This window comes from Silurus aristotelis, assembly GCF_946808225.1.
Source record: "Silurus aristotelis genome assembly, chromosome: 3".
In the NCBI taxonomy this organism is placed as follows: Eukaryota; Metazoa; Chordata; class Actinopteri; order Siluriformes; family Siluridae; genus Silurus; species Silurus aristotelis.
Window position 1 is genome coordinate 28,088,271 of NC_139576.1, and position 27,382 is coordinate 28,115,652.

At 39.6% G+C, this 27,382-nt stretch overlaps 1 protein-coding gene across 1 annotated transcript in view; it reads left to right on the forward strand.

Moving 5' to 3' along the window:
- The window catches only part of LOC310724205 (little elongation complex subunit 1-like), a gene marked incomplete at its 3' end in the record, with an annotated part of 61,106 nt that extends 52,450 nt beyond the window's left edge, over window positions 1-8,656 (forward strand). The window contains exons 6-13 of the mRNA XM_083537948.1: window positions 1,866-1,948; window positions 2,067-2,103; window positions 2,656-2,802; window positions 3,598-3,758; window positions 7,680-7,870; window positions 8,069-8,169; window positions 8,264-8,362; window positions 8,487-8,656. Coding sequence (XP_083394074.1) covers window positions 1,866-1,948; window positions 2,067-2,103; window positions 2,656-2,802; window positions 3,598-3,758; window positions 7,680-7,870; window positions 8,069-8,169; window positions 8,264-8,362; window positions 8,487-8,656 — 989 coding nt within the window. The remainder of the gene's footprint in view (window positions 1-1,865; window positions 1,949-2,066; window positions 2,104-2,655; window positions 2,803-3,597; window positions 3,759-7,679; window positions 7,871-8,068; window positions 8,170-8,263; window positions 8,363-8,486) is intronic.
- Between the last annotated feature and the right edge of the window lie 18,726 nt (window positions 8,657-27,382).

A 27,382-nucleotide genomic window follows, 5' to 3' on the forward strand; every position in this document is an offset into this window, starting at 1 on the left:
ATTTCGATTACAGAGGAAAGTGTTTCTCCAGGCAGACTGAGAAAGTGTGTGTGTGTGTGTGTGTGTGTGTGTGTGTGTGTGTGTATGTGTGTGTGTGTGTGTGTGTGTCTGTGTGTGTATTTTTTATATTAAATATAAAAATAAAAATATAAAAATTAGGGCTGTGAAAATTAACACATTAATAACGCGTTAACACAAATTAATTTAATTCAATTTAAAGTAATAATTAATTTCTGTTACTATTTTTATAAAAAATATAAATAATAAAAAAAGGGCAAAATTAAAACCCTTAAAGCAACACATATTTATTCACTTTATTCATGTATTTCTTCACTCAGATATAAAAAAAAATAAATGAGTAAAATAATTTTTAATCACTAAACATTTGTTTATGATGCATATTGCAGCACAACTGAAAATTAAAACCGTCCGTGTGAAAACACAGCAAAGGTTCTGTTTTGTGTCCTGATGATTTCCGAATTAAAAACACCATAATTTCTTTTAAACATTTACACGAATATTTTGTCTTTATGTCCTCTATGTTGAGTTTGGTTTCACTAATAATAAACATAAATTTGCATAAAGCATAAATATTTGTCCATGCCCATGTTGATTAGAGTATTAAAAACTTAAAAAGTATTAATTTAAGGTATGTTTAGAAAAGATAAATATGTGCAATTAAGTTGTGATTAATTGTAAGTTAACTCATGACAATCATTCGCTTAATCGCGATTAATTATTTTAATCGATTGACAGCCCTAATATTAATATGATGCAAGGTCCAGTTTCCAGCGTGACACTAAAACAGGTAGTAGTAACGGCTACCCTTTACTTAAGCACATGTCAGAGCCCAAACTTTTTTAATTTTACTTGAGGAAAAAAGATAGTCAACTTTACTATAACAATTCAAGTAAATGCATGAGTACTGTAATTTATAAAGGGGACTATAAAGCGCACCCAAATATAAGCCGCACCCATGGAATTTGACAAAGATTTTTATTTTGAACATAAATACACCGCACCTGTCTATAGGCCGCAGTTGTCTACACAGAAACTAATGAACTTTACACAGGCTTTAACGAAAGACGGTGCCTGTTACACAGCTTGTATCTAAACAGTAGCCTACCAAGAAAGTCATTGTTCACTGTCTTCCTTCTTCCTTTCACAACAATTTCTCTCGGGAGTTTATCTTTTGGCATCGTCATGCGTTTAAAAATCACCACCCGTGGAAGCTTTTCTCCAGATGCTGTGCAGCTCAGAACACAAGTGAAGTGCGTTTTTTCATGCCCCGTTGTTTTCAGCGTGACAAATGAATCTCCTTTCCTGTAGACAGTCTAAGTGAGAGGCAGGTCAAAGGTCAGAGAAACAGCATCCATATTATTGATGTGGTGCGGCCCGATTCAGTGGGAGCGCATCTGATTTAATATAAAGCGTTTCATTGGTTCCCCTGATTTTATTGGTCTAATGTTATGGGGCTCAGTTTTTTGGCTTGAAGTTTGTGAAACTGGGAAAAACCCAGGAAAAATCCAGAAATTAGCCGCTTCCTTGTTTAAGCCACGGGGTTCAAAGCGTGGGAAAAAAGTAGCGGCTTATAGTCCGGAAAATACGGTATCTGTACTTCTATTTAAGTGAAGTATGTGTGTACTTTCGCCACCTCTGTTTTTTATAAAATAGTATGTAATTCTCGTATGGCCGCCTCATGACCCTCTGTCCCGTCCCGTCTGTTATTTTGAATATGTATTACTCTTGACAAATCTCCCTTAAAAAAGAAGATATGTTGTGCTCATTACTGCCTCATTACTGCTGATTGTAATCACACATTAAGCACTTCCTTGTATACTGACTTTGTTGTGTTTATTTTACAGACGCTAACACCAGTCAGAATCTGGAAATCCAAGACCTGAATTTCGAAGTCAGAAGCCTTGAGAAAAGCATCTGTTTAATGGAGGTACTTTCTTTTGATTTCAATGCATTCATACTTGATCTTTCAGTGACAACTGTAACTAAATGAAACATGCACTTGTGTTGGATTTGTCGGTTGATGTTTGTTTTTTGATCTTTTACAGAAAAAACTCTCCAAACTGGAGAACGAGTTGAACAAGGGTAAAACTGAAATCTCTCTGAGTTTTTTGTATATTTTGATGTTTAAGGTATATTTTGATGTTTAATCCCAATGTTACATTGGGATGTACAATTTAATTTTAGCCTGTGCTAAAGCTATGTACATTCTTCTCCAAAAAGTATTGAAACAACAAGGCCAGATTTATGTTTGTTTGTTAAATGAAGAAAGAGTTGCCAATGTAAACATCCCAATGAACCTTAATGTGTAACAGTCAGGAGTTTGAGTTTGGTACACAGAGACCTGACAGTTTCCTGGACAGTGTTATAAAATACAGTGGCAAGTAAAAATATCTTGGACGTAGGCAAAATAAACAATATGGAGAAAATATCATTTATGAATGTGAATTTCTTTGTTAGAATTGCTGTAAGAAATTAATTATAAAATTTTTATCAGCAAAGATCATTGTATTGTATAAAATAGTATGATTAATGTGTGTGTGTGTGTGTGTGTGTGTGTGTGTGTGTGTGTGTGTGTGTGTGTGTGTGTGTGTGTGCGTGTGTGCGTGTGTGTGTGTGCGTGTGCTTGTGTGTCAGATGTCGAATCTTCCATCTCAGGAAATCAAATTCAGACAAACCTGAGAGCAAAGAGAGCTGCATCAGACATGCCACCACCCAGTGCTGCTAAAAAGCCTCGACTTGATGCTGCACCTCACAAACACACAACACAATCCCTCATCACTAGTGCATTGGAAACACTAGAGATTTCCTGTTATGATGTTTTATCACCAAACTCAATTGATGCACAACTTAACAGAAAATGTGAACTTCCTGTTCTAACATATGAAGAAAAATTTGTCATTTCCAGGTTTTGTGTAAACGAGGTCAGTGATTATCTTCTGTTTTATTTAGTGTGCATTCAATTTAAATGCATGCATTTTATTTAGTGTGCATGCAATTCTTTAGATGTGGATATGAGTTTTCTTATTTTTAATAGTCAATCCCTAATTCACTGGTCCTGATGTTCTGAAATTGAACAGTAGATATGATTTGTCATGTAAAAAGGTTTACTCTAAGTTTTGGTTCATGCAAAGTCTAGTAGTTTTTCTAAACCTAATCTACAGTCAAGTCTTCACTCCCTAATATTTGTTTTAAATGCATGACTTGAATACATGTTTTATTTAGTTGGATGTTGGTTGATCTTTTTCTTCCGTCTCATTTAGTCATTAGCAGAGATGTTTCTGAAAGTGGTTTTGGACAAGATCAAGGAGGAGAAAGAGTCTAGGGGACATGAACTCCTGCAGTCTCTCTGTAGGGTTTATGTGGGATTGTGTCAAAAGAGAGGAGACTCTCATAAAGCACATGTCCTCGCCTACAGATTTCTTAAAGAAAGTGAGATTATATTGACATTTCATTACATATATCCTAAAAATAATCTGGACAGTGATACAGGGAAGCCAATTGTGTAATGTTTTTGGTTTTGTATTTTATTTTTAAAATGTATTTTAAAACTGTGGTATCATTTTGTTTCCTTTGCAGACTTTTCTGAAGCCCCAAAACTGATAATGGTCATGGTGACAGCATGGCCAAGTGTTTTCTCCCTAAACAGCCCTTTATGCAAAGCCATTCACATCGTGTGCAAAATGAAGGCATATGGAAAGCTTTATTACTTGCTCAGCAAATATCTGCACTGGCATACGGTAAGTAGCTGATTCTCATCACAACAGTCATCAGAACAGTCATTAAACATCGTTTTTCACCTGGAATTTTCATGTCTTTTACTGCATTCTTAATCTACTTTTAATTTCCAATGTCCATGTCAACTATGGAGCAAATTCATTATAAATTCATGTTGAATTAAATCAGAATCAGAATCAGAATCAGAATCAGAATCAGGTTTATTGGCCAAGTGTGTTGACACACACAAGGAATTTGGTTCCAGCTGTTAGTGACTCTCAAAAGTACAGACATAAATAAAACCTATACATGGCAAAACAGACAAGACAAGACAAAAACAGACTATACAAGGCAATACAGACAATGTGAGACAGTATAGACAGTGTGGGTATTAAATAGGGATACAGATCAGTAATGTACATCAGTAATGTACATAAAGTGTGAGAGTGCATGGTAGTGCAAATGACAGTATTGTGTGTCAGGTATGATTAGAGAGTTACTATAAAACTTTGTACAGTATATAGCAGCCATAGTGTGTGCAACATATACAGATGATGTGATGACTGACTGATGACTGACTGATAAGTTCTGTGCAGTACTTATAGATATGAGCAGGGAATATAATTATGGTCAGTTGTTAGTGAGGCTGATTGCTTGGGGAAAGAAACTGTTCCTGTGTCTGGCAGTTTTGGTGAACAAAGTTCTGTAGCGCCTGCCAGAAGGGAGGAGCTGGAAGATGTTGTGACCAGGGTGTGAAGGGTCATTAATGATTTTTTCTGCCCGGTTTCTGGTTCTTGTTTGGTACAAGTCCTGGAGAGTGGGCAGAGGAACACCAATGATTTTTTCTGCTGTTTTAACAGTTTTCTGCAGTCTGTTTCTGTCCTGTTTTGTTGCTGCTCCAAACCAGATGGTGATTGATGAGCACAGGACAGATTCAATGACTGCAGTGTAGAACTGCATCAACAGCTCCTGTGGCAGACTGTACTTCCTTAGCTGGCATAGAAAGTACATCCTCTGCTGGGACTTTTTCAGAATCGAGTTTATGTTGCATTCCCATTTCAGGTCTTAGGAAATGGTAGTGCCCAGAAACTTGAAGTTCTCCACAGATGACACAGGGATGTTGGATATTGTGAGGGGAAGTGGTGTTGAAGGGTGTTTCCTAAAGTCCACTATCATCTCCACAGTTTTGAGTGTGTTCAGCTCAAGGTTGTTCTGACTGCACCATAACACCAACTGCTTCACCTCCTGCTCATATGCAGACTCGTCACCATCTTGGATGAGTCCGATGAGCGTGGTGTCATCTGCAAATTTCAGGAGTTTGACAGTTGGGTCACTTGATATGCAGTCATTTGTATAAAGGGAGAATAGCAGTGGGGAAAGGACACATCCCTGAGGAGCACCAGTGCTGACTGTCCGAATACTGGAGGTAACATCTCCCAGTCTCGCCTGTTGTTTTCTGCCTGTCAGGAAGCTGGTGATCCATTGACAGGTGGCGGGGTGTATAGTGAGGTTTAGGAGTTTGGACTGGAGAATTCCTGGAATTATTGTATTAAAAGCCGAACTAAAGTCAACAAACAGAATCCGGGCATATGTTCCTGGGCAGTCAAGGTGTTGTAGAATGTAGTTTAGCCCCATGTTGACTGCGTCATCCACCGATCTGTTTGCTCGGTATGCAAACTGTAGGGGATCCAGCAGCTGTTCTGTCACCTTCTTTAGATGGGCCAATACCAGCTTTTCAAAGGTCTTCATGACGACAGATGTCAGAGCGACAGGCCTGTAGTCATTCAGTCCAGTAATGGAGGGTTTCTTGGGGACCGGGATGATTGTGGAAAGTTTAAAGCAGGAGGGGACCTCACACAGCTCCAGTGATCTGTTGAAGATAGAGGTGAAGATGGGAGCTAGTTGGTCAGCACATGCTTTGAGACAGGAGGGGGAGACACCGTCTGGGCCGGGGGCTTTCCTTGTCTTCTGTCTCTGAAAGAGCCGATACACATCCTCTTCACAAATCGTGAGCGCAACTTGAGTGCTGGGAGGAGTTGTAAGAGGGGTTCCCAGAGGTGTGATGGTGGCAGACATTGGGCTGGGTTGGATGAGAGGTGTGAAGATATTGTTCTCAAACCTGCAGTAGCAGGTGTTGAGGTCGTCAGCCAGGTCTTTGTTTGCTGTGGTCTCCTGTAGTTTGTGATATCTTGCAGGCCTTTCCACACTGATGCAGGGTCGTTAGCTGAAAACCTGCTTTTTAGCTTTTCAGAGTAGCATCTTTTGGCTATTCTGATCTCTCTTGTCAGTTGATTCCTGGCCTGCTTGTACAGTGCTTTGTCCTCCCCTCTGTAGGCACCTTCCTTGGCATGTCGAAGTTTTTTCAGTTTGGCTGTGAACCATGGCTTGTTGTTACTGAACTTGCAGAAGGTTTTGGTTGGCACACACATGTCTTCACAAAAACTGATGTAGGATGTCACAGTGTCAGTCAGCTCATCCAGGCTGTCAGTCCCAGCCTCAAAGACACTCCAATCAGTGCAGTCAAAGCAGTCTTGTAGTTCCTGCTTTGCCTCACTGGTCCATCTCTTCACTTTTTTGACTACAGGCTTAACAGATTTTAGTTTCTGCCTGTATGTTGGAATAAGATGAACCAAGCAGTGATCAGAGTTCCCTAAAGCTGCCCGGGGTACAGAGCGATATGCGTCCTTAAGAACGGTGTAGCAATGATCCAGTGTGTTTTTCTCTTTTGTCGGACAGTTAATATGTTGCCTGTATTTTGGAAGTTCAAGTGTTAGTTTTGCTCTGTTAAAGTCTCCAAGGATAATAAAAAGAGAATCCGGATGTTTTTGCTCCAAGCCGGATATTTGGTTTGCCAGGTTTTGCAGTGCATCACTCACGTTGGCCTGCGGTGGGATGTAAAACTCCGGTCAGAATGAATGAGGAAAATTCCCGCGGTGAGTAAAACGGTTTACAGTTTATTACCAGTGATTCCAAGTTTGGGCTGCAGTATTTATCCAGCACTGTGACATCTGTACACCAACGTTCGTTAATGTAAAAGCAGATTCCGCCGCCTTTCGTTTTGCCCGATAGCTCCGTTACGCGATCCGCTCGGTGTAAGTGGAAGCCCGAGAGAAGTAATCCGCTGTCCTGGATTGAGTAACTGAGCCAAGTTTCAGTAAAACAGAGTGCAGCGGAGCATGCAAAATCTTTGCTTGTTCCGTTGAGAAGAGTTAGTTCGTCCATTTTGTTCAGCAGTGAGCGGAGGTTCGCCAGGTGAATCGACGGGAGCGCAGTTCTAAATCCCCGCTGTCGTAGCTTCACTAGCACTAGCGTCTCCTCCATGTGCCATAGAGAGTAGCTGCTGCTCCAACTAAGAGTAAAAAAAAAAAAAATTAATTAAAAAAAAAAAAAAAAAATCAATAAGTATTTCATTTTTTAAAAATTAATAAGTATTTAATTTTTTTTTCTTAATTTAAGCAAAAGGTGTTACAGGACATCACTATTTTAGACTTTTATTATTATTAGTGTGAGTAAACGCTGATAACCAGCAGCAAAGAAACTGTACTTAACTCCAGTGTTAATGACACTGTTTATGACAAAATGATCAGATCAGTGCAATAAACATGCAAGCAAATAAATCTGTATTTCATAATATTCTAATAAAGGAAGTGATATAGAACCATGTGACACTGTGCTCACTACTGAATAAACAAACTAACTTTGTGTTTTAAATTACATACTCATGTACTATTCTAGAGCATTATTTACCCCTGCTACTGTCTGATACATAAACCCTTTAGTAACGTGTGCTATTTTTAATTTGTGTTTAAAATCTTTTGGTCATTTGGAGGTAATTTTCTAGGACTCCTCCTTACATAAGAGTAATAAATAGGGGTTATAAAATGATTGTAAACATTGTTTCATTGATCTGTTTTTTTTTTTAAATAATATGTATTTTCTGCCAGGAGCCTCCAGGAAACATCTACAGAACCATCACCAGCACACTGAAGGCTCTTCTGGAAGACACAAGTCTGACATTCCAGAAGAGCAGTTGGTATGGTGATGATCTCTGTCCTGCTGCCTGGGACTACGTATTCAGCCTGGACCTTCTCTGTGCACAATTGGGCTGGATTTGGACCGTCTCCCATGTTATACGGTACTGAATGTGAAACTGCTTCAACGTGTTTAATTCTCATCTTTCCAGTTTTTTTAAGACTCATATGAGACAGTGTGTCCCAAATACTGCAAATTTTCCGTTCTTGTTGCATAAACTTACAATTGATGGTACAAGCACAATGGCCAATCTATTACTGCTAGAATTAACACTTAATATGTTAATTATTTTATTTATTAGAAAGGATGTTTGGCCCAACTTGAAAATTTGGCTGTTGAGAACACAAACAGAGGAAAAACAGTTTAAAAATGTCTCTGTAGCAGCAATTATAAGGCTACTTGGTAAGTTTCCTGTAAATCCTGTTTTAGAGCATTATCCCACATTATTTCTGGATTCTTCAGTTTTTTCCTCATGTTCTTTGTCCATCTTAAACAGGGCAACTTGGCCAACAAGGCCTTGAGGAGAACATGGCAGCATCAGTCGAGGATCTGGCAAAAAGCATAACTGAGTTCGGGACACAAAAACGTTTAAAAGGTAACTAAAGGATCAAATAAACAAGTCCTTTATCAATCTTTATCTTTATTCTCTGATTTTTAGTTTTCTATCATCAGAAAAGTGCTTCAGCAAGTCCTAAGTTTATGATGGATTTTGTGTGCAGATTTGCCGTGGGAGGTGCAGCTCGCATTGGTTTATGCCACTCATGATCTGGCACCCAGCAACCCCAAAGTCGCTCTGAAGGCTTTGGAATCATGGAAGAAAGAACTCACAAAGCCCGTTCCTCCAGCCGTCACCAAGTGCCTTAAGCAGATCAGCTTCCTTTGTTCTTAAACAAAAGAAATTTTTTTAATTAAATTAAATAATGTTTAATAAATTACATTTATGGAATTGTATATTTTTGTACAAAAATAAAATACATAATAGATCTGCACAGTGTTATTGATTGATACTATAAAACTGTCGAAATTGACGCGTTAATAACACGTTTACCCAAATTAATTTTAACAGCACTAATTTTATTAATGCACAATTAAATATGTAAATAAATGAAAATTAATAAAAATAGGCGAACAAAAAAACCTTTAACGCAACATACATTTATTCATGACGTCTTTTCTTTTACTCAGAAATAAAAATACAAATAACCTGTTTTATCACTAAACATTTGTTTTACTAATGCGCCAATCAAAACCATCCAAAACAGCAAAGGTTCTGTTTGGTGTCCCGATAATTTACGTTCAATGGATCCTTGTATTGTCAGAAACATGCTTTTTGAATGCTTTGCAGGAGAAGCAAAATGTTTTATTAAAATGTAACTTGCAGTACGAGCGATAACTTGCATTGTGAACATCAAGCATCATCATCAACGCACAGACGACTCATGCTCAACTACTCAACTTTCCTTTTCACTGCATAAAACAATAGGAGCTAAGGTCCTATTTGTCCTTATTCGGCGTGTTTCCCTCGTACAGGCAGCATTTGCGTGAACATACTGTTTACTATAGTTGTCATGTGAAATAACAGAAGCGGAAGCCGGAATACAGTTCGCGTTGGTTTTAATAGAGTAGAGGCAGAGCAACAAACATACACAACTGGCAGAAAAGGTCAGAGAAGGTAATATCCGTGGTACGCTCAGGAGGAGTGAGGTCCACAAGGTCCAGGGAAGAAGGAGAAGGATCGAGGGGTAATCCGAGGTGCGCTATGGGGTAAGCATAATGAAGAATTGGTAGAGTCCAAACGGAGGCGAAGCATACGTTTATTATTAACGGACGGTGAGTGAGAGTGAGTGAGGGGTTTATATAGCTGCCTGGAATGAGTGTCAGGTGTGGATGGTTAGTATGAAGGTGAGGAGCTCCGTGCGGGTGGGGCAGGAGTCTCCCTGACAATAGTAGTATACTATATGTTTACTAAGCAGTAGCATTACTTTAAAACATTTACAAAAATATGTTGTCTTTGTGCTCTATGTTGAGTTTGGTTTCACTATTAAATAAACATATTTTTGCATAAAGCATCTATATTTGTCTATGCCCATGCTAATTAGTTATTCAAAAATTGATAAGTATTAATTTAAGGTTCATTTGAAACAGATAACAATGTGTGATTAATTTGAGATTAATAACGAGTTAACTCATGACAATTACACAATTAATTATGATAAAACATTTTTTTTTACAAATTGACAGCCCTTTAAATGTATATATAAATATATATATATTTAAAACTTAACTTGTCGTGTTTGGAGGAGAAAAAATGCTGAGTTGCATCCAAAGAACACCATACCTACTGTAAAGCATGGGGGTGGAAACATCATGATTTGGGAATGTTTTTCTGCAAAGCGACCAGGACGACTGATCCGAAAACCTCCTTCCATCAGCAAGGGCATTGAAGATGAAACGTGGCTGGGTCTTTCAGCATGACAATGATCCCAAACACACCGACCTTGCCTCCCGAGCGACTGTTAGAGTAGTTAAACTGGTTGAAACAGATCTGAGTTCTTCCAGTTTAGACGACACAATGCTACTGTCTGATAGATTAGTAGATTCACCAGAGCACCTTAGCCAATTGTCCAGAGGTCTTTGTTGTTCCCCCATTCTCATATGAGGTGGAGTACACTCTAAGAGAAGGCAACGCTGCATTTTTGACAGAGGGAAAACTCTAAAGCTGAAAAATGGATCAAAAACACAACATACTAGATGTGATAGCTGTTGAAATGTATAAGCATAAAGCCTATCCTAGTTCCAAACAGATTGGCAAGGCTGCAGAAACTCTAGTATTCAAGCACCACTGTCTAAAAGAAAAAGGTTCCACAACAAGTTATGAGGGTTGGAAGAACAGCCTAGGCTTCAAAATGGGCAACTACAGGACTGAACTGACCAGGGCTGACATAAAGGATGTGGCTGTGAAAGTAGGAAAGTGAAGCAGGAAAAATCCAGAAGGTTTAGCATCCAGGGCCAACATCAAATGACCCAGAAGAGGATAAATCAATTTCCTTCCCAATTATCCCTGTGGACAGGCTAAGGACATTTTGGAAACCAAGAGGCTTGAGATGGTGGACCAGTTCAAGAAGGCTATAGAAGGAGGAGACTTGACTCATTAATCAGCATATGCAGCACACCTTTCTCTCAGGCATAAAGACATTGTGAATTCAGCTTATTTAATTGCTGAACTAAAAGATAGATGGCCTGCACACTTTTGTGAAGCTCAACTAAGTAAAAGAAAAAGTCTTAGTTTAATATGGATTGTTTGTTTGTCCGTCCTTTTGTTCCCAATGCAACTTTACAGTGAATTTCACAGGATAAAAATCAAAATCTGCCATTTTCTTTCTATGCTGCTCTTGACAAATATACATCTCAATTTCTGAAACTGTACAAAAAGAGGAAAATAGGATATTTCGGTAAGAAGATGGAAGACTGTTTGATGGCATATGAACAACATGTAAAGAAGATATTTTAAGTGTATTGCATTACATAATAGTAAATGTGAACACTCAACCATGAGATCTTTGTGCAATGTATTTGTGTTTCTGCAAAAGGACAAGAATGACACCAATGTATCCAGAACAGGAGCCCTGGCAGGCCTTTCACTTTACTTAAAGGAGGACTCCTCACAGATCTTCAACATTTGCAAGGTATTGTTATTTTCTTTTCACATATCTGCAAGTAAAATGCTTTCTTTCAGCGTCTGCCCTTCCTAATGCAACCCTCCCCATTTATCCGGGCTTGGGGCCGGCACTAAGAGTGGCTGGGGATGGTTCCCTGACCTGGGATCGAACCCGGGCCGCAGCGGTGAGAGCGCCACATCCTAACCACTAGACCACCAGGGACCATCTGCAAGTACAATTACCTTATTAAATATTGTGAGGTAAACATTCTATTAAACTGAGTTGGAGAAGTTCTGTTGGATATGAGACTCTCCATTAACAATTTCTGCTACCTGAATTAAATACTGGTATAATATGGAACTAAATGCTCAGTTTAATTTGGATTAATTTCCTTCTACTTGAAATAAAATGTAAAACTTAATACAGTCACCATCTACCATCAGTCTAGTGTAATCTCTCACCAAAGATACCTGAGATCTGGTCTCTACTTTTATAAAATTCATTAGAAATAAATGAAAATAATCAGGCTGTAATACTGCACTGTATTTAAATGCCTCTTTTTTTTCTTCGCTTTGATGTATTTGGTGTTATAAGTTTTGTTTCGGTAAATTCAGACTTTTTGTTTGTATTTAATTTTAGTATCTGTTTAATTCCTAATCTCTAATATACAGTAAAAGCCAAACTGCTGTGTGTATTGTTCTCGCTATTAATGAGCTCATTAAAGCTCCACTACTTCTAATTGCATGCTGTGACAGTGAGCTCTAATACACATCACACTGCCCCCTACTGGTCATTTATGATTCTGCAACATTCATGGAGTGACTCCGGTCAACTTCCGGTTCTCAATTCAGACAGTTTACTGTCAAATACCGCGTACTAACTGCTTTCTCTATGGAGCTCTATGTAACAAGTGTAGTTTAAACACTCATCAATTAAATACAATTATCAACAGAATGTGAAACAATGACAGTTTGGACTTTAAAAACATCGATGTATTATGTAACAGATATCTACTGCAGTTAGCATGCTAAGCTAGCCCCAGTTCGTCCTCAGAGAGCATGGAGTCCCGCTGACCTTCACTCGCTTTATACACAGTTTACAGCCGTTTTTATCTAATTTATGACTGTAATATCGCTCTTCTCTCAGGAACAACAGAAAAAAAAGTTGTGAAGACATGATATTTTATCTGCTCGTTCCCTCCGTAATGTGCGCATGCGCATAGTGAGTGTGCGCGTGTAAAAGAGAGAGAGAGAGAGAGAGAGAGAGAGAGAGAGAGAGAGAGAGAGAGAGAGAGAGAGAGAGAGAGAGAGAGGCCGGAGGGCGGAGCATCTCGGTGTGACGTCACAGTAGGGCAACATCTATGTAAGTCAGAACGCGTCTCTGTTTCTCTCATTTCCAAGGTTTGTGCGTGTGATTAAAGATACGTAAACATGGGGCTCTTCAGAAGGTTTAGAGAGATTTTTCAAAGCAGAAGAATGAAGAAAACAAAGCAGATTGCTGAAAAGAAGGAGAAGCTGGAACACATGGAGAAAGTAGTAAAAGACTTGGATGCATTTTCTAAACTGATGATAGAGAAGATAACAGAAGAGAGAGAAGAGAAAGCCATTCTGCTACAAATGGTGCAAAAGCTGGAGGCTACTTTGGCTATTGAGCAAAAGCAGCGGGAACAGGACATCACTGAGAAAAGCCAGAGCTGGGCGAGAGAACAAAAACAACTGGAGGAACATGTTGCTCAGCTTGAGTTTATTTTGGATCAGACCACCATGAAGCTCCAGTCTTCCTTGGAAATCCATGAGGAACTGGAGAAAACTGTAGAATGTGAGAGAGAGAGCTGGACGAGAGAACAAAAACAACTGAAGGAACATGTTGCTCAGCTCGAGGTCACTTTGGAACAGACCACCATGAAGCTCCAGTCTTCCCTGAAAATCCATGAGGAACTGGAGAAAACTGTAGAATGTAAGAGAGAGAGCTGGACGAGAGAACAAAAACAACTGAAGGAACATGTTGCTCAGCTCGAGGTCACTTTGGAACAGACCACCATGGAGCTCCAGTCTTCCCTGAAAATCCATGAGGAACTGGAGAAAACTGTAGAATGTGAGAGAGAGAGCTGGACGAGAGAACAAAAACAACTGAAGGAACATGTTGCTCAGCTCGAGGTCACTTTGGAACAGACCACCATGGAGCTCCAGTCTTCCCTGAAAATCCATGAGGAACTGGAGAAAACTGTAGAATGTGAGAGAGAGAGCTGGACGAAAGAACAAAAACAACTGAAGGAACATGTTGCTCAGCTCGAGGTCACTTTGGAACAGACCACCATGGAGCTCCAGTCTTCCCTGAAAATCAATGAGGAACTGGAGAAAACTGTAGAATGTGAGAGAGAGAGCTGGACGAGAGAACAAAAACAACTGAAGGAACATGTTGCTCAGATCGAGGTCACTTTGGAACATACCACCATGGAGCTCCAGTCTTCCCTGAAAATCAATGAGGAACTGGAGAAAACTGTAGAATGTGAGAGAGAGAGCTGGACGAGAGAACAAAAACAACTGAAGGAACATGTTGCTCAGATCGAGGTCACTTTGGAACAGACCACTATGGAGCTCCAGTCTTCCCTGGAAATCCATGAGGAACTGGAAAAAACTGTAGAATGTGAGAGAGAGAGCTGGATGAGAGAACAAAAGAAAGTGGAGGAACATGTTGCTCGGCTTGTGTTTATTTTGGATCAGACCACCATGAAGCTCCAGTCTTCCCTGAAAATCCATGAGAAACTGGAGAAAAATGAAAAATGTGAGAGAGAGAGATGGGCAAAAGAACAAAAGAAAATGGAGGAACATGTTGCTCAGATCGAGGTCACTTTGGAACAGACCACCATGGAGCTCCAGTCTTCCCTGGAAATCCATGAGAAACTGGAAAAAACTGTAGAATGTGAGAGAGAGAGCTGGATGAGAGAACAAAAGAAAGTGAAGGAACATTTTGCTCGGCTTGAGTTTATTTTGGATCAGACCACCATGAAGCTCCAGTCTTCCCTGAAAATCCATGAGGAACTGGAGAAAAATGAAAAATGTGAGAGAGAGAGATGGGCAAAAGAACAAAAGAAAATGGAGGAACATGTTGCTCAGCTAGAGGTCACTTTGGAACAGACCATCATGGAGCTCCAGTCTTCCCTGAAAATCCATGAGGAACTGGAGAAAACTGTAGAATGTGAGAGAGAGAGCTGGACAAGAGAACAAAAACAACTGGAGGAACATGATGCTCAGCTTGAGTTTATTTTGGAGCAGACCACCATGAAGCTCCAGTCTTCCCTGAAAATCCATGAGGAACTGGAGAAAACTGAAAAATGTGAGAGAGAGAGCTGGGCAAAAGAACAAAAGAAAATGGAGGAACATGTTGCTCAGCTCGAGGTCACTTTGGAACAGACCACCAGGGAGCTCCAGTCTTCCCTGAAAATCCATGAGGAACTGGAAAAAACTGTAGAATGTGAGAGAGAGAGCTGGACGAGAGAACAAAAACAACTGAAGGAACATGTTGCTCAGCTCAAGGTCACTTTGAAACAGACCACCATGGAGCTCCAGGATACCCAGAATCACTGTGAGAACGTAATAAATAGTGCAGAGCATGAGAGAGATCACTTGATGAGAGACAGAGAGCGACTGGAGGAAAGTGTTGCTCAGTTTGAGCCCGCGTTGGATTTTAAAGAAAAACAGGACGAAAGAGAGAAAGCTAAACTTGACATAGAGGAGAGGAACAACTTACAGCTTCAGACCAACAGGGGTCGCCGGGATACCCAGAATCTCTGTGAGGAAGAAAAGAAGACTTCAGAGAATAAAACGGATCGATATATGAGAGTCCGAGAGCGATGGGAGGAAAGTGTTGCTCAGCTAAGACAAGAAAACATTCAAAAGAAAACGAGAAATAGAAGAAGAAGACAAGAGAAACAGAGAGTCTGAACATGCCTTTTTCCTCTTTCTGTTTCTCTTATGGCTATTTATGATAGTTTTACACTCATAGTCAATAGTATAAAGCTGAGTGTAAAGCTATTGTATCTTGTAGATCGTCTCGTCTTTTGATAATTTTTTATTTCTGTCTTGTAAAATATACTGATTTTAATCTTTTACTACAGCGAGACACAATAAACGCTATTAACATCATTTCAGATGAGCTTTTGCAGATGAGCGAAGTGATGCAAGAAATTGCATAATTATTAAAAGATGTAGTTGAACTATGAATTTTGTCTTCCTTACAAATGCTGTATGACCTCCTCATAGATTCTTCCACCTCTTGTGGGGCAGGGGGCTGTGGCTCAGGGTCATAATGCTGAGAGGGAGGGAGGTCAGGAGGGGGAGGGAAACTGGTCCCCAGTGCCACATTGTGCAAAACAGCACACACCCTGATAATCTTGCACACTTTTTCCGGGTGGTATTGAAAGTCTTCCACCTGATACATCCAGAGCTCCACATCTGCATTTCAGGAGGTGAGGAGCGGTGAGGAGCGTTTGAGGGGTGAAGCCTCTGTCACCTGTCATATTATAGACTACGTCAGGACAATGTTTACAATTTCTACATATTGTTGAACTCACAAAGAAGCCAGTCATCACGTCCTGCTGCTGCCTGTAGACTGTTCCCTACACTGCTATGTGCAGAGGTGGGAAGTAGTGAAGTACAAATACTTCGTTACTGTACTTAAGTAGATTTTTTTGGTATCAGTACTTTACTCCACTATTTATTTTTCAGACAACTTTTTACTTTTACTCATTACATTTTTACACAAATATCTGTACGTTTTACTTCTTACATTTTCAAAACCGGCTCGTTACTTTAGTTTTAATCTATTGATTTGGTGAAATATATTTTTTATTTTCACTGCGCGCTGATTTAAGCCGAACAACCGATTTCCATTTACTATGCGTCTTTTTCAATCCGCTGGTGTATAAATTCCTGACTCTCACTCTTTACGAGGATAAGAATCAGCAGGCAGAAGGCAGTAAGAAGTTTGGGGTTAACATGGATGAGACAGAGGGAGTCAGTGATGTAAACATGACTGAGAACAGACACATTCATGATAATCATCATCTTTTCTCTGCTTGTGTTCTATATGTGGATGTGTAGCCTGGACACATTCATTACGTAACAACATGTTTAATTTGTTTTGTATTAATATATATATATATATATATATATATATATATATATATATATATATATATATATATATATATATATATATATATATATATATATTTGGTTTTCAAAATAAAAATTATTGTAAACGGCACATTATTTTTGCCATTTTTAAAACGGTGATCGCATTTTTTGTGATTTTGTGAGCAATCTTTGTGTTTGCAATGTTGAAGAATATAATAAAGGTTTAAGAGAATCGACGGTGGTTTGTATTGTATACTGGTAAATCTCTGCTGTTAGTTGGTGCACATATGCCTTTTGTTGTTAAATGTTATGCGATGAACGGGAGGCGAAAGCCAAAGTGAAAGCAAAACAGTTTATTGCAACACAGGGCAAAGCCAAACACTCGCCTTGAAAGTGAATATTGCGGTGGTGCGCTCTGGGAGCGCGGTCCGCTAAGTCCCAAACTGAAAAGAGGCAGTCTATATATATAATCCACGGGTGCGCTTGATAGAAGCGCGGCGCTGAACAGCACACGGGAGAACGTGGGACGAGCAGCAAAAGCATAGAATTAACAACGGCAGGATCGGGGGAATCCGGGATACGCATGAACGATAACAACGACTGCCGTGAACCAACATATACCAACAATAACGGACGGTGAGAGTGTGGAAGTGAGGGGTTTAAATAGGAGCTGGTGATGAGTGCTAAATGTGCGCAATTGAAACCTGGAGCTTCAGAGAAAGCGGAGGTTTGACAGCCGCTGAAGGGGGCGTGGCAGGTGGTTTCCCCACAGTTAACAAACGTATGTACATTTTTATAGCATGCCGTCATCAAAAAAATCGCAGCAACGCTGTTGTGTAAAAAAAACAAAAAACACCTGCATGTACATTCTCATTTAATAACGCACATCATTTACATAAAGAAATTTCAAGCAGGTTAATATATTGCCACCATATTGGTTTTCGTTTATCTTGATCATCGGTCATCTCAACGCTTTTTGGCGTCCCCTAGGCCCTCGACATAACCGGGTTCCACTCTATCTATCTATCTATCTATCTATCTATCTATCTATCTATCTATCTATCTATCTATCTATCTATCTATCTATCTATCTGTACATGGTATATATACATTATTTTTTACCAAAAGTTTGCGGATACCTGGTCATAAGTACGGTATGTGCTTTTTAAGCATTGCATTCCACATTTAGTCCCAATTTGCTCTGATATTTTCCTCCACTCTTCTGGGAAGATGTTCCACTAGACATTTCATCATCAGAACAAGAGTGTTAGTAAAGTCAGGTAGTGATGTAGGTCAGGTGAGGGGGCCTGGGGTTTTTCTTTCCTATCAGTTTAACAGCAGTTACTGAAGCACACAGAGGAACAACTCAGTCATACACTAGAACACATTTCACTACCACATTTATACCTGTTTTTACATCTTTATTATTTCCTAAAGTGTCCATTCACTGTATAAATGTAAATAAAAATACAGAAAAGGACATGAAAAGCGAAATACAATTATTTAGCAACATTAGCTAGGCTAACTAGCCAGTTAAATATTCTTAGCTTTGATAGTTTTCTTCCTCAATCTAAATATTCGATTTTTAGTGAACTATAAGTAAGCTTTATTTTATTTATTTATTCAACTTTTAGTCAAAGAGGAAAAGTTTCTAATAAACTAACAAACACAAAAGCAGCACTAGCAAACCCGGCTAGCATGAGGCTAATGTTGATGTCTCTTACACCATTAGCAGAAAGGTCCATTTCTGCTCACTGCAACATTTATGGAAATATTATCACTCTTTATTACCATTCTTTATTTATATTAATCCACTTTTTTTCCTGCAAGTCTGTGATCTTTATGCTAATGATCAGGAGTAAACACAAAATGAGGAACATCGCTTTTCCCCCTCTTCACTCCGGTACCCGATGGTTAATAATAATTACCGTATTTTTCAGACTATAAGCCGCTACTTTTTCCCCACGTTTTGAACCCCACGGTTTAAACAACGAAGCGGCTAATTAATGGATTTTTCCCGGTTTCACAAACTTCAAGCTAACAAACTGAGTGACATAACATTAGACCAATGAAATTTCCGAACGTAAACGAAAAAACACACTTCACCTGTGTTCTGAGCTGCACGGCTTCGGGAGAAAAAACTTACACCGGTGGCGCACGACGATGACAAAAGATAAACTCCCCAGAGAACTACAGTGGTACCTTGACCTACGAGTTTAATTTGTCGCACATCAAATCAGTTTTCCATATTGAAAATACTTAAAATGGCATTAATCCGTTCCAACCCTCACAATGACACCCCGTTTTTATGTTTCATGTTATTAAATTGGAAAATACATTTCCAAATAACAAATCTTGTGTAAAAACATAATAGAAAGAGTATGTAAAGATATAATAAGGTTTTATTCAGTGTATGTTCAGTGTATGACTCGGCAGCATATTCGCAAAGCCAAAGCTAACGCTAAGGCTCGCCCACGGGAGCACCATTCCTCTCCGCTTCACGTGTCCAACAGGTTTGCTCTCCTCAGTGAAGCACCCGCTGAGAAACCTGAAAGAGCTCTGGTTTTAGGAGACTCCATTCTGAGGCACGTGAAATTAGCTAGACCTTTAGGGGCACCAGCAGCACAGGTCATGTGTATACCGGGAGCCAGGGCGCCGGACATAGCAGGTCAGCTTAGATTCTTAGGAAAGCATAGGTTCTCTAAGATAGTTTTTCACACAGGAGCTAATGATATACGCCTTCGACAGTCAGAGGTTACTAAGAGTAATATTATAGAGGTGTGTAAATTAGCGAAGGCAATGTCCGATGCTGTAATATGCTCTGGCCCCATCCCAATACGACGTGGCGATGTATCCTACAGCAGGTTATGGTCGCTGAACTGCTGGATGTCCGAGTGGTGCTCCAAAAATAATGTGGGCTTCATTAATAATTGGAGCATTTTTGAGGGCAAGGCTGGCCTGTTAGGGCGGGACGGTGTCCATCCCACTCGGGAAGGTGCTGCTCTCATTTCTTGTAGTATAGGTCATAGTCTCAGAACAGCACTAGTTAACAAGTGACTGTCTAGAGCCAAGGCCAGGGAGCAGACAGACAGGCTAAACCGACCGTCTGCTAGCTGCACAGAGTCGTTACTCAGGATCCACCAAATTGAGACTGTGTCTGTCCCCCGAGCGAAACCAACATATAGGAATTCTCAGAAAGTCTGTTTTAGTAACCTGATTAACATAAAATTAAATAGGACTGAACGCACAGCCAGCACCTCTGATCTAAAGATAGGATTGCTGAATATTAGATCTCTCACGTCTAAAGCGCTTAATGTAAACGAAATTATTACCGACCAGGAGTTTAAAATAATGTGTTTGACAGAAACATGGATTAAACCAAATGAATATTTAGCATTAAATGAAGCGAGTCCTCCTGGGTATAGTTACATACACCAACCCCGTCTAAATGGCAGAGGAGGCGGAGTCGCAGCTATTTATAATAATAATCTAAGCGTCACACAAAAGACTAAACACAAATGTAAAACATTTGAAGTTCTTTACACCAGCATAAAATATTCAGTGTCTGAAAGCAGGTCCAGTCAGACAATTCCACTCATTATTATTTATAGACCCCCAGGGCCCTACTCTGATTTTCTCATAGAATTTGCAGATTTCATCACAAATTTAGTTACTTCTCTAGACAAAGCATTAATTGTTGGTGATTTTAACATTCATTTTGATCATCAGGAAGACTCCTTAAGAGCAGCTGTTGTGTCCATTCTAGATTCAGTTGGAATTAATCAGAATGTTATAGGACCCACTCATAGTGGTGGACACACTCTCGATTTGTTGTTAACATTTGGATTAAAAATAAAAAACGTAGTCATAATTCCACAGTCTGAAGCTATTTCAGACCATTATCTCATCTCTTTTAAAATTTGCCTCAGTCATTGCATTACTACTTCACCACGTTATCGTGTTAAGCGTACTTTCACGTCAGCTACAACAGCGCGTTTTATTAACAATCTTCCAGAAATTACGATATTAGATAGATCTCCGTCTGACCCTGCAGAGCTCGACTGGGCCACTAAACACCTAGAATCAACATTACGTTATACCCTAGATGATGTAGCTCCCCTTAAGACCAAAATGATCAGGAAGAAAAAATTAGCACAGTGGTATAATGATCATACACGCACCTTAAAACAGACCACTCGAAAATTAGAACGTAAATGGCGTCAAACAAAATTAACAGTATTTCAAATAGCATGGAAGGGGAGCCTCCTAATTTATAGAAAATCTCTTAGTGCTGCTAGATCAGCATATTTCTCCACCCTCATAGAAAATAACAAGCATAATAAGCATAATCCTAGATTTTTATTCAGCACGGTAGCAAAATTAACAGGGAATAAAAGCACTGCACTCACATGCACACCATCATTAGGTACTAATGATTTCATGAACTTTTTTAATAATAAAATTGAAAACATCAGGCAAAAAATCCAGACGGTTAATATAAAGCCAAATTATTGTACAAGTAACCCTGTAGACAGCAGTGTAATTATAACAGACAATCAATTACAAAGTTTTACTCCTATTCACGAGAATGACTTAATTTCATTAATTTCCTCATCAAAATCATCAACCTGCATTCTCGATCCCTTGCCTACAAGTTTCTTTAAACAGATCATTCCAGAGGTAATTGAACCTGTTTTAAAAATAATAAACTCTTCCATTAGCACTGGTTTTGTACCAAAATCCTTCAAACTGGCAGTTATCCACCCCCTAATTAAGAAACCTGACCTTGACCCATGTCAGCTGTCCAACTACAGACCAATATCAAATCTCCCCTTCATAGCCAAAATTTTGGAAAAGGTTGTAGCACAGCAGTTATGCTCACACCTACTTATGAATAATATTTTTGAAATGTATCAGTCAGGATTTCGGCCTCATCATAGCACAGAGACGGCGCTAGTTAAGGTGGTAAATGACCTGTTATTGGCCTCTGATCAGGGTTTTGTCTCCTTACTTGTTTTGCTCGACCTTAGTGCAGCTTTTGACACCATTGATCACACTATACTACTTGCTAGACTTGAGAACGTTGTTGGAATAAAGGGAACGGCTCTCTCTTGGCTCAGGTCTTATTTGACTGATCGCTATCAGTTTGTTGATGTTAATGGTGAGTTCTCCACACTCTCTGATGTAAAGTTTGGTGTTCCTCAAGGATCTGTCTTAGGCCCTCTGCTTTTCTCTTTATATATGCTGCCTCTTGGAGAAATTATTCATAAACATGGTATTAGATTCCATTGCTATGCTGATGATACACAGCTGTATATTTCAGCAAAGCCAGATGAGAGAGATCAGCTTAACAATGTTAAAAAATGTGTAAAGGACATTAGACAGTGGATGCTCGATAACTTTCTTCTGCTAAACTCAGATAAGATGGAAGTACTTTTACTAGGACCACATGCAGCTAGAAGCAAACTTTCCGATTACCTAACATCTCTGGATGGTGTTTCTGTTTCAGCGTGTACGGCTGTCAAAGACCTTGGTGTGATTATTGACTCGAGTCTTTCCTTTGAGGCTCACGTGAATAATATTACCAGGATCGCCTTCTTTCACCTTAGAAATATTGCTAAAATTAGAAATATGATGTCGTTACAGGATGCAGAAAAACTAGTTCATGCTTTTGTTACCTCTAGATTAGACTACTGTAACGCTTTACTGTCTGGGTGTGCGAGTAGGTGCATAAATAAGCTTCAGTTAGTTCAGAATGCAGCAGCAAGAGTCCTCACTAGATCTAGGAAATATGACCACATCACCCCTGTATTAATCAGTCTACACTGGCTCCCAATCAAATCTCGCATTGATTATAAAATTTTACTACTGACATATAAAGCACTTAATGGTCTCGCACCACCGTATCTGAGTGAACTTCTGTACCAGTATGATCCTCCACGCCTACTTAGATCAAAAGGTGCAGGCTATCTGTTGGTTCCTCCAATAATGAAGATTACAGCAGGGGGCAGATCTTTCTCTTATAAAGCCCCGCAGTTATGGAACAGCCTTCCTATCAGTGTTCGGGACTCAGACACAGTCTCAGTGTTCAAGTCGAGGTTGAAAACATATTTATTCAGTCAAGCCTTTAATCAGTAGATTTTTTCTCAGGTAAAGGCTCAGATCTGGAGGGAACATTGATATAGAGTGTTTGGTGAACTGGGATATTTGTACGCTGTCGTCCCCTCACATTCACGTGTTCACTCAGGTTTGTTGATGGTGGTGTGGTGGGCCGTCTCTTATCCCAGAGATCCCTCATGTCTGTGTTGCCTTCTGGTTCTCCCTTTTAGTTATGCTGCTATAGCGAGTCTTGCCGGAGTCCAAACTGCACAGTGACTTTAACTCTCATGCAACAATAGGTACACTTAATAATCCATATCCTTCTCTTCCTGTCACCCTCTTCTCTCTCTCTCTCTCTCTCTCTCTCTCTCTCTCTCTCTCTCTCTCTCTCTCTCTCTCTCTCTCTCGGTCGAGTTAAACATGCTCCTGAGGCTCCAGTGACCACTGTTCCTGCCCCTCTCCCCCCCGTGGATCTTCCCACTTCATCCAGGCCTGCCTGGATTGGACTGTAGTTGATGTCAACAGTCTCCTACACTGACTCAGAAATACACTTCGCTTTTGATCATCATCACTGCACCCCGCAACATTGTATACCCGCCACAAATGGACATTCGGTGTAACCCAGATGAGGATGGGTTCCCTCTTGAGTGTGGTTCCTCTTAAGGTTTCTTCCTTATGCCATCTCGGGGAGTTTTTCCTTGCCACAGTCGCCAGTCGCCACCGGCTTGCTCATCAGGGACAAACTTACTCATAAAGAACATATTCATTTTTAATCACTGCATTATCTGTGTAAAGCTGCTTTGAGACAATGTTCATTGTTAAAAGCGCTATACAAATAAAAATGAATTGAATTGAATTGAATGTTCCTTGGAGATGACACGACTTGAGCTAACGAAAACGCCGGTGGTTGTGTGTGTGTGTGTGTGTGTGTGTGTGGAGGGAAAACTAGTTTTTTCACTCCTGTACACTACGTATCCCTAAACTTTACAATTTTTACTTTTTCTACTTTGCTCATCTTAATTTTCATCACAATCTTCGCTTTCTGGCTTCGCTTCGCCATCTAGCAGCGGCGTCTCGACCTTGTGCCTACATTTTTTGCTTGCGTAACAAAGCAAAAAAATCGACCAAGTGACGCTCGTACCTTGGAAAACTCGTACATTAATGCACTCGTAGGTCAAGGTACCACTGTAGTTGTAAAAGGAAGGAGGAAGACAGTGAACAATGACTTACTTGGTCGGCTACTGTTTAGATACAAGCCATTGTAGCGCGTTGAGTCTGGGTGAAGGGAGAGCTCACTAACTCCAGTTGCAACAGAAATCATATAAGCACAGATAGGTTTCCAAAACTCGTGCTGTTTTAATTTTTCTTGGCAACAGCGTTATGGGTTAGTAAAAAAAAAAACGGAATACCAGGAGAATGCAGTGACATGCTATTCCCAAAATACCGCTATGCTCCTAAAAGAAGCGCAACATATTGCATTTAGTGTCTTTCGTTAAAGCCTGTGTAAAGTACATTAGTTTCAGTGTAGACATGCTGCTTATAGACATGTGCGGCTTATTTATACTAAAAATAAAAATCTTTGTCAAATTCAGTGGGTGCAGCTTGTATATGGGTGCGCTTTATAGTCCGGAAATTACGGTATAATTATAATAAATGAAAATCTATGTATTTTAAGAAAATAAAATCCATAAAGCTAGTAAAGCTAGGAAACTTGACTGTTCCAGGGGTCGTACAGTTCACTTCATCCTGGCAGAGGGTCTTCATTTTCCACCTCGAACACGGCGTCTCTCTGAGCTACAGGAGGAAAATCCAAAAAGAAAACTTCTAAACAAATAATATCAAATATATAATATAGAATATTTCTTATAATAAAAATGTAAAGTAACTGTTGTATATTCGTCGTCTTGATGAGGTGTAGTTGTCGGCTGGAAGGACTCTCCTTTAGACACAGTATTTCGTGTAAATAATGATTTTATTCAACACAGAAATATAGCATCTTTACAGGCCTTCCGGTCAAGCCTGGAGTCAGCACGCTCTGATTCAAAGTCTGACTCCAGATCCATGCTTACACACACATTAAATGCTTGCCCGTTTCCTGGGTCCACCTCTTAATGTAAATGAGATGCATATGAGCTTACTGTGCAATAATGTTGAACGTAAAGAGAAGCCTGCCTTTGCCCTGACTGAAGTGTCCAGATGTTTCCAGGGCTCACATTCCCAGATCATAAAACATAAAGCGCATCCCGTTTTCCTGTACCTCGAAGTATATGGCGAACGGGTCCGAGGTCACCTCCCAAGAAGATATACATCCTGGACCACATTCCATATTTGTTTCAAGAACATTATCTCAACACTGGTGAGAGCGCGTATCTCTCACCAGTCTTAAGATAACATTTAAAGTCTATTTCTACACTTTTGTTTACAGAGAACCATCTGTCCAGGCGGTTTAATTTTAATTAACTTTGGCCTCTCCAGGAATGTCACCATTGCAGAATAACATGAATTTAGGCCTTTTGATATTACACATTTAAGATACTATACATTTAAGATACTACATATTCCCCCCTTCGGGGGATCAATAATCCCACGATAAACAAAAGAATATAACATACATGTTCATCATTGTTTACAAAAATAGTAATAATACATTCTGTCACAGAACCTTAACAATATAATGAATTTATGGAGTGTGAGAGAGAAAAAACCTGTCAGGCAGCCGTTTCTCCTTAGATATCCTTCAAACAATCAAGACAGGAAAACCGCTCTCATGGCCCTTCTGCCCCAGGTGGCCACAAATTGTACTCCAGCCCAATCAATATCAAGAAGTAATACATATGCATTTGTTATGCATCAGAAGAAACTTAAAAACTATCATGACTTACTATGATTACTACTAGTATATAAACATTTTCTATTAATGTTACTGGATATACTGTAACACATAAAATCCTATAATAAACATATATATATATATGTGTATGGGGAAAATGTCCATCCGCGGCTGCGTTGATTCTCAGTATGGGGTCGCTGATGTGTAGAATCACAGCATTCCTCGTTCCGAGCCTTCAAATCTCCCCCAATATTGTTTCCTTGGAGAGAAGAAAAAAACAAAAAAAAAACAAAACCAGTATCGTCTTCTCAGGCAACAAATGAATCATATCACATTCCATTCTCCCCTTTCACCCGAACACAGTATAGGGGGCAAACTATTAAAAAGTAAGCTTATAGTCAAATTACATGAAGAATCACAATAAGAACTAATATCAAAACGGATACTTCTCCACCAGTTCACCGTCTAATTCCACTTCATCTACATCTGCTGTTCGCAGCAGTGACATCTGAGTAGGCATTACAACTCCGACCCATCGCAATATCATTGCTTTCGCAAAGGTCAGCAACAGCGTGCGAAAGCAAAACATCACACACAACGATAAGATAACTGCCATAAAAATTTGTACCAGGACTGCACCTACCGGACCTAATTTGTCTTGCAGCCAAGAATTAGCAGACCATCCGGCTCCTTCTGATGGACCGAACGCATCTCGTATGTTTCGCAATGCCTTTATAACACTAGTCATATTATCAGAAGAATCGGGGATCAAGGTGTAACAGGCATCACCAGTTAAGTTCAAAGCCACACATAGGCCACCTTGCTTGGCCAATATATAATCTAACGCCATGTCATGCTTTAGCAAGGTCAATTTATGACTCCTTTGAGTATTAGACAGAAAATCAAATCCCCTTATCGTCTCATTGGCGAAGCCCTGTAATGTATAAGTGATATTATCGATATGATCAGCTGAAAATGTCACACCATACCATGGGAGCAGTCCTATACCCCACTTTTCTCCTAGACTTATTCTCCAATGGTATGACTCCAAATTATGGAACCGTGCCAATGCTCTTTTCCTCCTATTAGCAGAAACAACATTTGACTGATTTGTATCAGGACCGTCTCCCTTCTGTACTGTAAACACCTCATATGGGAGTTTCAGTTTTGCCATGTAACAGCATCCTATCCATCCATAAGGCAGAAATATATATGCCTTATCACCAGAAACCCACGAAATGTCTTTAAAATTTCCTATTGTCACATTTCCAGGCAAATCTTGATTTTTTACCATCAAAGTTTTACTATATTTCTGATGTGGCGCATGAAACTTCACTTCATACAACTTACTAAAATTCTTATTACGGTGTTGGCCCAGATTCATCAGATAACTGTCACAATCAGATACTCCCATAAACATCCCCGAACTAGTATACGTTTTATTTGAACAGAAACATACATCAACTTTCACAGATGTCACTTCCATCGACTCAGGGACTGCTGTTAATATATTCTCATGTTGACCTAGTAAATTTATGTAAGGTAATCCTCCCAGCCATGCACACCCGAATTTAGGCTTAAACAGAATGCGTGACCAAGTCATTAATCTATCCGTTGGTGCCTGCTGCTAAAACAATAGCCACGATAATGCATAATACTGACACTTAGGAGTTAGTGGTTCTGGCACTGTTTCTAAGATCGAAGGCCATGTGCCTGGAGATGAAACTTTCACCACACATGGACAATTCAAATTTCTAACTGATCTAACAGAATGAGTTATTTGCTGAAACCACAAGTTCCTACCTGCCCAGGGGTCAGCAATCTGTAACACAGATGAATCAAAACCATATGCTTTCCAGTCACTGTCTCTCTTTTGCAAAGTACGAATT